Consider the following 13028-nt stretch of genomic DNA (forward strand, 5'->3'; position numbering starts at 1 on the left):
AGCAGCTTTTGCTGAAGACAAAATTCTGAGGGAGCTTATGGTAGTCTGTATTAAATCTGTCCAATAATTTCACTTTTGAGCTATGCAGTGATGTTTGTTTCCAGTCTGTTAATGTGCTTGGCTTAATGATAATTTTGCTACTGCCTTTGTTCTAGGAGTAGCCTACATATCCCACTAATGCGAACTATAGAATTTCTGTGATGAAATGCTGAAGAATTACTAGATTGGGAAAATCTGTTTGTGGTAATAGGAATTTGTTTTTGCTGTCTTTTGAGAGTTGTTTTGAAACAAAAGTCTCTGTGAAGCTGGACACTGGGACTTGAAAGCTACCTTCCTTATATTTTAACCATTGATGGCTGTGCGACCTGTACAGAACTGACAATATCTGGTTCTAGTGGACGTGTAGCTGATGTAAAATAGTGTCAGCAGGCACCTTTTATTAGGAGCAGACATGGATAGTTCAGACGCAATAATAGAACTGTCTCAAGTGAATCCTTTCATGAAAAGAACTAGAGCTGCTACAGCAAAGGCAAGAAGCTCACTGTGCTTTTTCTAGTTGCAGGTATCAATCTCAGTACAGAATTCAGGTTTGTCAGGTGGAGGAACTTCCCCTTTTTTACAAACTCACTCCTTGTGGATAAGATTGGCTAAATGAATCAGAAATTGGGTGTGTTTTCATTTCTCTCTCATTCTCTTTTCTTGGACTGTAAATGAAGAGCATTTCTGCTGCCACGAACAGTTCCAGCACAAGGTTCTCTGCTGTCATCTGACAGCTCTGCAGTTGACCTTCCCATGTCTCCCCATCCCAAGATTTTCTCTGAGAAGCAGGAAAATTACTAAGTTATTTAACAGTTTCACTGGCTTGTTTGGAGAGTGGCAGTTTCTGAACCTGGAAGGAAAGGACAGACTGAAAAAATCTGAGTGAGGAATCAACATTGAGTGTAAAAATCCTTATTCTGCTAAGAGCTATTCTCACATTTGATTTGGTCAGTGGCTGAAGTGTGGCTGTTGCTGTGTTCAACACTGTTTTTGTGTTCCTTCAGCTCACTTTTATTAAAAAGTCCTATGCTAAAAAGACAGAGAACTTTATAGTTGAAGCAAGTGTAATAATCTGAAAAGATTACCTTTTCTGAGCATGAAAGTGATTTTTCCTACCTAAAGGTCTCTGCCTCCTTTAAAAAAGGAGCCTATATTGCTATTTAACCTTGAAAATTGCTTTCCATCCAACAGAAAGTGTTGCATTTTAGAGACCTTCCACAATGAAATATTTTGATGTCAGAGTGGGAAAACTGAGAGCAACATTTCAACCCAGTTTTTAAGGTGACAGAAACTGTAGTAGAAATTTGTGTGGGAACAAGCAATGAAATCTTGACCTAGGCTTGGTTTCATCACATAGGTTTTTTTGCAAGGATGGAAAAGGCCTTTTTCCAGCCCATTGAATATTCTGACTATCATATCATGTTTTTTTATGTAGTGTTTTTACTCTATTATATTCTTGTAGGTCATCCACATATTCCAATGTTGTGGTAGAGTAGGAGTTCAATCTAGAGACTGAACAGTGTGGATCATATGCAGATTTTTACAGAACACATTCTGTAAAACATACACATACAGGCAAGGTGAAAAACTGGGAAATGCCAGAGGGACCATCTGTATAAATACACAAACTGTAAATAACTTGCCAGTAAACTGATAATTGAGTCAGTGATGAAACAAAGCTGCCTCTGGCATTTGTTGTTCCTCTTTCTTTGTCCTATCCCTTTTCCTCAAGTTTACCAAGTAAAGAAATATGATTTATAGGTACTGAAACAATGGAACATCACAAATATCACTTACAGATCTTGAAAATGTTTTGAGACTAGAACTCATGTCTAAGTGACTGAAGGATTTAAATTGGGTTATGCCAGTTTATAAATTGGGACTTTGGGACCAGCAGATTCAGCAAAACCAACTGTGTGGGTTTTTTCTCTCTCTAAAAGGAAATTAACTTCTTTCCTTGTACCTTTTTAGGTCACCCACCATGGCTGGAGGGCTGTTTGCCATGGATCGTGAGTACTTCAACGAGCTTGGGCAGTACGACAGTGGCATGGACATCTGGGGAGGGGAAAACCTGGAAATATCTTTTCGGGTAATCAGAGAATTTACAGCTCTGGAGTTGAATGTTTGTGGCTTTTTCTTGGTTTGGTGGTGAAGCATTTCATAATATCTGTAAAGAAGCACAGGAAAAGAAGAATTATGCAAGTTTTTGAAATTAGTTTATGAGCAATGCGTAATGAATTTCACAAATTGATTAGAGATGTGTGGCTCACAGCAAAATTGCTAAGATGTAAGCTTAGTGTATTTCCTTGGACAGTTTAGCCTCCTTTTTGAGGATCTGGAAATGTAAAGTTTTCTGGAACTAAATTGAGAGTCATGAAGAGGAGTCATCTTGGTTGGAAAAATAATGAGAAAATCATACTCAAAATGCCATTAATTTCAATCTGAAAACGGTGCTGCATTGGGCTTCCTATATTTTATCTCATCTTCCCTGTCACTCCACTGAAAGAAAAATAACTTACTGTGCTTCATGTCGTGCTTATCCCTTTACTTTTGGAAAGGGCATTCATCAACAGGTTTGACAAGAGTCTGCCTGAAAATGATATGCTGTCATGACAGATGTGAAAAGGGGATTAAAATGTGAAGGTAGTATTAAAAAACCAAACAAACATAAAACTAGACACACAATCCCCAAAACTTCAGAGAATCTGTCAGTTAGAGAAATCAAGATTAGAGTTCAAAAATCAGAACTGGAATTTCATACATTTGAGTGACATTAAAGGAGTGTGTACTGAATAAATCTTGCAATTTTCATTACAAATGTAATCATTAGGTATCTGAGTAGAAGTGTGAGGAGATTATTGTTGTTATCTTGTAATACACAGTTTCAATAAAAAGAGCTTTGAAAAACTGGACCACATTCAGAGAATTTAGAGCTTCTGGAAGTCCCCATCTCTCTGGGGGAGGGTTGAGTCTTTATCTTGTCTAGAAAGTTTTAAAAGTGACTCGATTATAAACTGCTCATGTGGGAAGATTTTCTGGCACTGGAGAACAAATTAGTCCAGCAAAGGGCCAATGCTGGTAATTTGCTGGAAGATGAAGTTAAAAAAGAAAATTTAAAAAAAGACATGGAAGTAGAGTGTAAATAAAATGTCGATCCCTGGTGCTACAGATAATGACTCCTAAATGTAGCATCTGAATGGGAACAGTGTTTCTGAGTTCCCCTATCTTAACAGAAACAAACAGCTCTGGCCAATAAGTTTCCGTGCTTAGTTGAAAAGCTCTCCAGGCTCACTTGATGATGAAGATTGGTCACAGAATTGTGGGCAATTTTCATGCAGATATATGAATTTAGGTAACTTAATCTGCAGGATGAGTCCTATCCCATATATCCCAGTCTTTTCTGATAGGTCATTAGAGCAAAATATTTTAGAAAATTTTCTGTTTGTCTCTTGAAAGCCATGATATGTTTTGTGGAAAGTGTAGTCATATGAGAAAAATAATCTTTTGTAACATGGAGATCTAAGAATCTAATTTGTCAGAAAACATGACATGAAGGCCAACACTGCTGACCCATAATCCTGCATAATGGATAACCCGACCAAAGTATTCCTTGAAGAAGGGGAGAAGTGAGTGAGCAATCTGAACATGTTCTGTGTTTTTGTGGACAGATCTGGATGTGTGGTGGCAGACTTCTGATCATCCCCTGCTCCAGGGTGGGACACATTTTCCGTAAGAGGCGTCCCTATGGCTCACCTGGGGGACAGGACACTATGGCTCATAACTCACTGAGGCTGGCACATGTGTGGATGGATGAATACAAGGTAAGAGACAGTCTTAGGTCATGAAATAAGGTTATTAAATGGTTATTAACTGGCTTGTTTGTCAAAGAACTGTGTCACAGTGGGAACTGTTACACCTCTGATGGGGTTTTCCTTCTGTAGTCTGAGCTCCTAAATTCTGAATTCTTTAGAATTGTCATTTGGCTTTTGAGTGCTCAAGTCTCCTCCTTGTTACTTTCTGCCTGCAAGAGATTGAGTTTTGTGCCTTTTTAGTGAAGTAAAATATGACAGATGAGCTTTTTAAAGCTCTGCATTGCTTTGTGTCCAAATCAGTATTACGTGGCAACTGTGTACTGTGCCTTCAGGTGGTTTCCATGTTGGTGAGACAGGGATTTTTTTTTTTTGGCTGCTTGTTTGTTTTCTGTTTTAATTAGCAGTCTCCTTCTTAGTCTGTCTTGCCCTGGAAGAGCAATCAGGGTGAACTTCTGGATTCAAGGGCAAGTGCATTCCTTCCTTGTCTTCAGATCTTGATACTGATGCTTTTAAACATAGATCAGGTGTTTCTGAGTCCCTCATCTCTGAGATACTTAATGACATTTTGCCCTCTGAGACCACAGGATTTGCTGTGTGCTCAGCTCCTGTGGTCCCTACAATTTCTATACAAGACATATTTTATTAATTTTATATTCTTTAGAGGTTTATGTTTCATTCCCATCTTTTATCTTGATCTTCAGTTCCAGGAACCTATTAGAGGCCATTAATTTTTATCTCCATTCTCTATCTCTGTAATGCTTTGGTAGTTCTGATCTATCACTTTCCCTTTTACCAGTGTCTGGGCAGTTGTTTTGTGATTAATGATGGCTTTCTCTGGAGCTTGGACTTGACTCCTTGTTATAATTTCCAGCTGAACTGCTTTATCCAGCAAGCACTTGAACTGCTGATTCTAGCAGTCTGTTATCACAGATTTGTCCAGAGCTTTTCCAGCTGTTTCTGGTCTGATTCTCTGAAAGCTGCCAGAGAATGTATGGAAGATAAGCTTGGAAATATTTTTGTTTTTATAAGAATAATGCAAATATTTAGGGCCAGTATAATTTACCAAAACAATCTAACGATGCACAGTACAAAGATAAGACTTAAAGGAGTAAATATCAGTATTTAATAAATGAAATGGCATAAGGGAAATGATTCAGCAAAAATTTTCGTAACTGTCAAAAGCAAAATGCGAAAATATAATTTCATGTATTCAGTGGTAATAAATAACACATGAAAGGTAGGATACCAACATTTGAACTTCAGCCAGGAAAGAGGAATTGGAATAGCAGAGCTACTTTTTGAAGCAGACCAGATTGTGATGTCCAATCTGTCTCCAAACTTCCTTAGGCCTGGCCAACAGTCCAATGTACACCAAGTACACACTTCTCCTTCCTTTGCTGTTAAAATAACAGTGATACATGAAGCACATCCAAATGCTCAAGGATCTTGATGAGAAGAGCTGTCAGGTGATGGTGTCTGTCATCTGAGTATCAGCTAGCAGGACATAATTGAAAACTGTCAGAACCACATCATGATGGGTGGATTCCAGATATCTCCTAGAGATGAATCCAGCAAAACACCATAGTTCAGTGCCCTGAAAACTGAATTCTAAATGGCACCTAGTAAACAAATAAATGTGCGAATACAATGCCTTTTCTGTGGGCTCTGTAAATCTACCTGGAATTAAATGCTAAAAGGGGATTTTTTTTCTAGTTTTAGCAATAGTATTCATGCCACATTGTACATTCATGAGTTCTTGTTTGTCCCCATTGTCTCTGCATGGGAGTCAACCAGCACATGAGATTGGGCTGGAATCTTAATCTGTCTTCACCTAACCTGTAAGATTCTGAGTATCATCATAAAATAGAATGTGAAAAAATAACGTTGTGGGAGCCTTTTTGGAGATGATGCAGATGAATGGAAAGAACTGGACTTCCCAGAAAACCCAGTGACAGTTCTGATTATTTGCATGAATAAGGTGTGGTCTCACTGAACTTCTTGATATTAGTCCCATTTATGGGTCTATTCTGGAATGGTTTTACCCTGATCATTTGTAAATTTGAAGGGCTGGAAACTGTTCAAGACAAAACACACTGGAATCCCACAATAATGAAAACAATCCATTGAACAATCAAAATAATTTCAAGAAACTTAAGTCAGATGAGGCTGCTGATGATACATGCATCTATTTTTTACTTACTGATTTTAGCCTGTGTTGCCAATGGAATAAAGTCAGGAGCTGATGTTTTTCTTCCTCAAGTTTGGATCTAAAAAGGATCAGCAAATTTGTACCCAAGAATTGTCTTCATCAAAAAAATCCTCAGTTAGAAAGATTAGCTCGGAGTTAGGCAAGATTAAATCTCACTTCCTGTGACAATCCAACCATTGCAATTTTCTACTGTCAATTTCAAACCTACTGGTTGAAAGTACTAGCAAAATGAAATGAAATTTTGGGAGTTCTGGAAACAGGGAAAAATTGGGAATCAGTAACCTGAAATTCTTCTCCCCTTTTCCCCAACCTGTTTCTCTTAAATACAGGAGCAGTATTTTGCTTTGAGACCTGAGCTGAGGATGAGGAGCTATGGAAATATCACCGACCGTGTAGAACTGAGGAAGAGATTGAACTGCAAGTCATTTAAGTGGTATTTAGATAACATCTATCCTGAGATGCAAATATCTGGGCCCAATGCCAAAGCTCCACAGCCAGTTTTTATTAATAGAGCACAGAAACGACCAAAAATAATCCAACGTGGAAGGGTAAGAGAAACTTAAAAATATAGAATTCTGGTGTATTAATTATTAGGAGATTTTTCCTTTTAAAGATTTGCTCAAATACAACAAAAATTGTCTGTGTCCATAAGTTTTGCAACAAGCTGTCTTGAAAATAACTGGATTTTTGTCAAATCAGTTCCAGTCTGATCTATATTTCAGGTCATCCTTGGACTAGATACTGTTCCATGATGTATCTTACCTGGGAGTTCTGAGTTGAGAAGCTTTGCTTTATTTAGAATGTGTTTTCATGGCTGTTGGTTTTGAAGATGGATTTGGATAGAGAGAGATTTGGCCTCAAATATTCACACTTTGTTGGTTTATGATAAGAGTTCAGTGTAATTAGTTTCCAAACTCATTGCTTTTTCTGGGTAATTTTCTGCAAAGGTGAACATTTGCATCTGAGGCTGATGATGGCTTTTCTAGTCTTGGCTGTTAGCTAATGAAAAAAAAGGGAGTTCTCCTCTCTTTTTTTTCTTCAAAGTAGAAATGAAGAGAGAATTTTTTATGTGTATTCATGAAAGAAATCATTATTAAATTCATGCCTGAGCTCTGACACCTCTGCTTATGGGTTTGTATGCAGGCAGAGTCACCAGACAGTTGCATCAGCTCTTTCCAGAGTCAGATTCACTTGACGTGTGCTTTTTATGCTTCCCAAAAGTAATGGATAATTTCAAACCCAGGACAACTTTCTCAATGTCTTCTCTGTGGAAGAGAATAACTCTGGAATAAACGTCTTCCTGTGCACAGAGATTATGGATAGCAGGTTCCCTTTCAGCTCAGTAGTTGGAAGGATTTAGTAGTGATGTCCCCACAGGGGACACAGGCTGCAGTAGCTACTGACAATTGCTGGTTCTGCAAGAAGTGAGTCGGGAGGATGTGTGTTCATGCAGGACCTATTGACACCATTAGGTCTTTTCCTTGGAAGCAACTCTCTGGGAATTGTTGCCTCTGGTGTGAGGCTGGCGACCTGGTCAATCGGGGGCCACGGCGAACTTACAAACTGGCCGGACAAACCACGCGTGACACCAATGTGATGAACGGTGGAATGCGATTTATTTCCCATGGGCACCTGCTTAAGTAACCTCGGTGCGCCCACGTGACTCTTGGAAGGGGATAGACATCAAGGGTTACGGGGCAGCAGCATGAAAAAGAGGAGGACCCTATTCTCCTCGTACATCACGTGATCTTCCGTGCGATTTTGCTAACTACAGGGAATCCTCAATTTGTGCGGTATTTTTACAGGAATATCCCTGCCAAGCTGTGAAGTTAGTTTTGTGGTTTCCCTGAATAAAACTGATACAATAGGCTGGTTCCCCTAGTTGTTGGATGCTATTACTCCCCTAGTCAGACCTTTTTTTCTCCTTTTGAAAATATAATAGCTTTCTGCTTTCATTCAGACAGAAATTTAACTGAGGAGTTGTTGATGTTGGAGAGAGCTACTTGAGGGATCTGAATATCTCAGCAACACTTAAGGTTAAATCTTCCCAGCAGTTATTTACCATGGTTTAATTTTGAGAAAAACTTTGTGCACCCCTTAAGAAATGGGGAAAAAAACCACAGAAAAATGCAGTTCCTTGGCATGGTTCTCTGGGGTTCAAGAATTCTACCCAGCATTGTATGAGAGAGTCAGCTTTGGCTCTGATGGTTGTATAAACTATTTCCAGATGCCTGCAAGGAACAGGATGATCAGCCAATGTCACCACTGTGTGCCAGACTCTTTAGGATTTGGGAGGAATTGCTCCAAATCTCAGTTTATTCTCAAAAAACTAATTGGGCCACAGATAAGTGGTGGTTTGACAGCTGGGAAGAAATGTAATGATCACAAATGGTTGCAGCTGTTACCAGTTTTATCCAATGCTGGCCATCATGGCCAATTAAAAAAAAGGACAAAAATCATGCAAAACTCATGTACTCTATGGTTTAAAAGCCTTCTGTTGAGTGAGAAACGATGGAAATGAGATCTGTGATAGATCTGGGGTGTGAGGAAATGTTACTTGGAATGTTTTGTGTAATTTGTTTTAGATGTGTGTGGGGAACAGGAGAAAAATGGTGCACTCAAGGCGATTGTTGATGTGCCTTGGGACAGCTATTTCCAGAAATGGTGTTTAGTGAAAAATATTGTTTGGTATTTTTGCTAATTGTTGCTATCATGTGACCGAGCAATTTGTTCCTTTTATTACTGGAAGTGTATTTTGGTTTCTAAAAATTTGTAGAGTCAATAGCAATGCCAAGACAGCTATAGATGTCTTCATAATAGAGTTCAGCTGGCTAGTTAATCAGCCTGGCCTGGAGTTCAGGACAGTAAATTCTTTTTTCCTTTGCATCCAGCTCCAGATTGGAAATAAGTATTTTTAATGTGGGTGTCAGATCTGAGGCCCTGCCATCTCTCAGCTCATAGTGTGCAGGCAGTGTTTGCTGCCTGAAGAGCCTGATCCCCACCACGTCAGGGGAAGAAAAATAATCAGGCTGAAAAGAAGTGTGCTGGCCAACAGTTAGTTCAGAGCATGTGTATAATTCAAAGCCAGAATTGGAGGTGTTTGTCTCCCTGAGTACCTCTGTGGGGATACATCAAGATCTTAATGATTTTTTGATTCTTGAAATAGAGCAACCTAAACTTTGTACAGAAATGCCTTGGATGTCTCTTAGGGTGGGTGTCATTGTTCAAGTCAGGAGAGATTGCCAACTTGCTGAGAATTTCCTTGTTTGCTTTGATGGTAGGTGCTTTACAGTTCTGCATCACAGGACAGGCTTCTGAGCTGATTTCAGTCTCTGATACACCATTCCCCTAAACCAAACTAGGTGGGATATTAGAGCAAAAACAGCATTTGGATGTTTGTAAAATGTTCTTTTCCTCCCTGATCCATCAGAAAATACCACAGCTGATAACAGTGGCTTTTCAGTTACGTAAATGCTCTTGAAAATCAATTTGCAAACATAAATCTCTGAAGTTGTTTTTATTTCAGTAATTTCTTCTCCTTTCTCAGGAAGGTGGTCCTGTTCCATGAAGAGAAGCTGTAGGAGAAGACCTATGTTTAAGCTAAACTGTAGTAAAATACAGTTTATACAGCCCAGTCAATATTCCTGAGTAGCATTTGTGGGGCCTCAGGCTTCTATGGAGAGTGAAGAGGGCAAAGAACCTTGACAGAGTAGAGCCAGCATGTGCTGAGCCAGAATGTGTGTACAGAGAGAGAAATCTTAATGTAATTAGAAAGCAAATTGGAACTGTTTAATGCAGTTTATTCTCCAAATTATCTGAAAAACAGAATGGTATTTTAAAAGGGAAGATTTTTTTAATTACTGGAAGGGTTGGCTGAAGGTTTTTTTTGAGCACACTTTGAGAACTAGAGCTGTTTTTCACTCTATCAAACTATTTTCCTTTCATAGCTGTATCACCTCCAAACCAACAAATGCCTGGTTGCCCAGGGCCACCCGAGTCAGAAAGGAGGCCTGGTGGTGGTTCGGGAATGTGACTACAATGATCAGAACCAGGTATGAGATTCCCAATTCCACTGAGTAGTGATTCATGTCTTTAAAATGACCAATATGTTTTCCTGCTGGCAGAGTGCCCTGGTGTGACATCTCATCAGCAGACAGATCAACATCAACAATTCCTCCTGCTTACAGAATCATTCAAATCACGGGGCTGGCCAAGGACACTGTGGAGCTCCTACTGATGCTGAGTGTTGGATATTATAATCTCCTGTCTTTATGGCATGAATCTCTGTATTTGGCTGAAGGCTGCCCTAAAGTGGCTCCTGATGAGTTCATGATCCACTGATTGGCACTTCAGAATTTGTAGCAGGTCTTTCATTTGGTTTATCTTACTGGAATTTAAAGCAGCCCTTTCCTGCCCTGCTGGTGTTTGTGGTGTTTGATTTGTTGTTAAATAAAAGGAATTCAGAAGATTCTGTGGCTACAGGTGAATTGCTGATGTGGGGATTAATGAGGGATAGATGTGAAAACCTAATGACAGTTTTGTATTACTACATGAAGCCTTTGCTGTTTCACTTCTTTCAGGTGACAGAAATTCAGGACTTGGATAAAAAGTCTCCAGGATAGAGAGAGCTTCAGCTAATGCCATAAAGGGTTACATAGCTAAGACCTACTCTGAGAACATTATGATTTAGGAGCCCATGGGACCCAATTCTAAAAGCTAGGTTGGATCTAAAGAAAAAAGTAATCAAAGCCACAGAATAAATGGAGCATGGGATGTAAAGCAGCATAGCTTTAGTAAAGGTGGGTTATGCTGGATTAACTTGATGCTTATGACAGAGGCAACAGTTTTCAGGGTAAAGAAACTGCAGCAGTGGCAGCAGAGTGATTTGTGATCGTCCCAACAAAATGCTGTGTGCTTTGTCACCTAATGGGACTTTCTGCCTCCTGCTTGTGGCCTCACCAGCTGAGTGTGACAGAGGAAGGCAGAGGGGTGTTTGCAGTCTCTGGATAAGTGTGGCTGGCTCTTGACACATGGCCTTCAGGTCCAGCTGTCAGACAGGAGCGAGTACAAGTACATCCTTGTCCTTCACCTCTGGAGCACTAAGAAATCATCAGTGTGACCAAATTGCAAGTTCCTGTGTTAAAGGTGGATTAATTAAAGCTGGAATGGGAATGGAGGTTTTCCTGTTTGATCTGTTCCATTAGCTGTAAGACAGTCAGCAAGTCTTTGCTAATAAAAGGCTGTGTAAGTGTAATAGTAACTGATGGGCACCATCATCACCAAGTGACTGTACATTTACAGTGCAAAGCTGAGCCATTCTGTCTTTGGGTGAGAAAGCCTGGACATGATATCCACAGTTATGCTTCCCTTCTCCTTGCTGCAATATTTCTTATAATGAAGTGCCACATGCCTGAAGGAGAAACTCTCTTGGTTTTGCATATCAAAACTTCTTTGATTTTTTTTTAATCCAGGTGAACAAACTTCAGTTATCCCTTTGGTGCTGAGAAAGACAAATCTGTGCTCTGATTGTTGGTCTTTGGCTTCTTTTCTTGTGAATCTGGTTTACTAGTGGTAAATTCAGCAATTAGTTCTCATAAAAAAAACTGGCTGTGCTGTCTTCTTTCACAATGATTTTGTTCTCCAACCAAGTATGTCAACCAACACTGTTTTTCTGCTATTAGAATTCCTTTGTTCTCCTAATAAATCCCAAGAGTGCATTCAGCCAAGTTGCTGTCATAACCTCTTGAACAATCTTGCTATAGATATGTGAGGACAATGTAGAGAAAGATGACACCTATTTAGCAGCTTCTGCTTATAAAAATAGCAAGAAACATCCCTGACTATTAGAAGATTTTAGCTGTTGTTTCACTCAACTTGTTGGCATTTTCAGCTGGTTTTGCTCTAGAATTATCTGTTTTATGCCTTTGTCCTAGGAAAAAAGCCTGTGTTTGGTCTGGTGAATGCATGTGAGAGCAGACCAGCCTCTCTAAAGCCTTGGCACTTAAAAGCAATTCTGTTTTGCCTTTGGTTTATGCTTGCTTTGTTTTCTCTAGCCTTCATGGCTGCTAAGGAATTTCAAATTCTCATTTAACTTGGATTTAAAAGAAATGACAGGTATTCTGTAGCTTTCAATTATATCAGCATATTATGGACAATCCTTTTCATTGTAGTTGACTTAGATGGTCATCATTAAGTAGAGGTGAAAATTAGTCAAGCACATCACACTGTCCTGTTTTCTCAGGCTTGACATGACTGACATTCAGTTGCTATTTTTGCTATAGAAAGAAAATAAGAAGGGAAGTGGTTCTCTTATCTAGAAAATATATTAAAATTATATCTTTAAGTTCTAATGAAAACTAGGATGCTCCATTAACTGTAATAGAAACAGTCTGGGATAATTCTGGGGACTGAACAGAAATTTAGGAATCAGTAACGAAAATCTTGTTAGAAATAGCACAAGTGGAAGAGGTGATGGAATAGAACAGAGGTTTGAAGTGACAGAAGAGGCATCAGTGCTCTGGACCTTGAAAAAATGTACTCAAGCACAGGACTTCAGAAAAGATCTGTTAACATTGCTGTAACACTTAATAAATGTAAGAATATGTCCTTAACAAGCTGTTCAAAACTCAGACTCTACAAGGTTTTGCTCCCCTGTGCAATTCCTGTGTAAGATCTCTCTCCTTAAATCCCTAGATCATGGCTATTAGTTACCCTTTCTGACACAGCACATGTCTGGAGTGAGTGTCAAGATGTGCAAATTCAGTCTTGCTGCTTTTCCATAAACTATTGAAGGCAGAATTCTTTGGTCCCTCTAAAGTTTATCATGAAGCATCAGTGGCACACTGAGCTGTGGAGCAGAGGGCAAATACCTGCTTTGGAATGACCTTCAGGTGGACATTGTGTTTTCAGAGCAGCAATAGCTTCAGACAATAGTTACAGCCCACCAAACTTGGCTGCTTGTGGTGATT

General features: G+C 39.3%; 1 protein-coding gene across 9 annotated transcripts in view; it reads left to right on the top strand.

Moving 5' to 3' along the window:
- Positions 1 to 13028, top strand: part of GALNT11 (polypeptide N-acetylgalactosaminyltransferase 11) — a 47054-nt gene that overhangs the window by 27597 nt on the left and 6429 nt on the right. For all 9 annotated transcript variants that reach the window (XM_083864048.1, XM_083864047.1, XM_083864044.1 and 6 more), the window contains 4 exons: positions 2011 to 2128; positions 3708 to 3860; positions 6390 to 6608; positions 10008 to 10112. In XM_083864048.1, coding sequence (XP_083720174.1) covers positions 2011 to 2128; positions 3708 to 3860; positions 6390 to 6608; positions 10008 to 10112 — 595 coding nt within the window. The remainder of the gene's footprint in view (positions 1 to 2010; positions 2129 to 3707; positions 3861 to 6389; positions 6609 to 10007; positions 10113 to 13028) is intronic.

The sequence above is a fragment of the Zosterops lateralis genome (assembly GCF_965231275.1).
Source record: "Zosterops lateralis genome assembly, chromosome: 1".
In the NCBI taxonomy this organism is placed as follows: Eukaryota; Metazoa; Chordata; class Aves; order Passeriformes; family Zosteropidae; genus Zosterops; species Zosterops lateralis.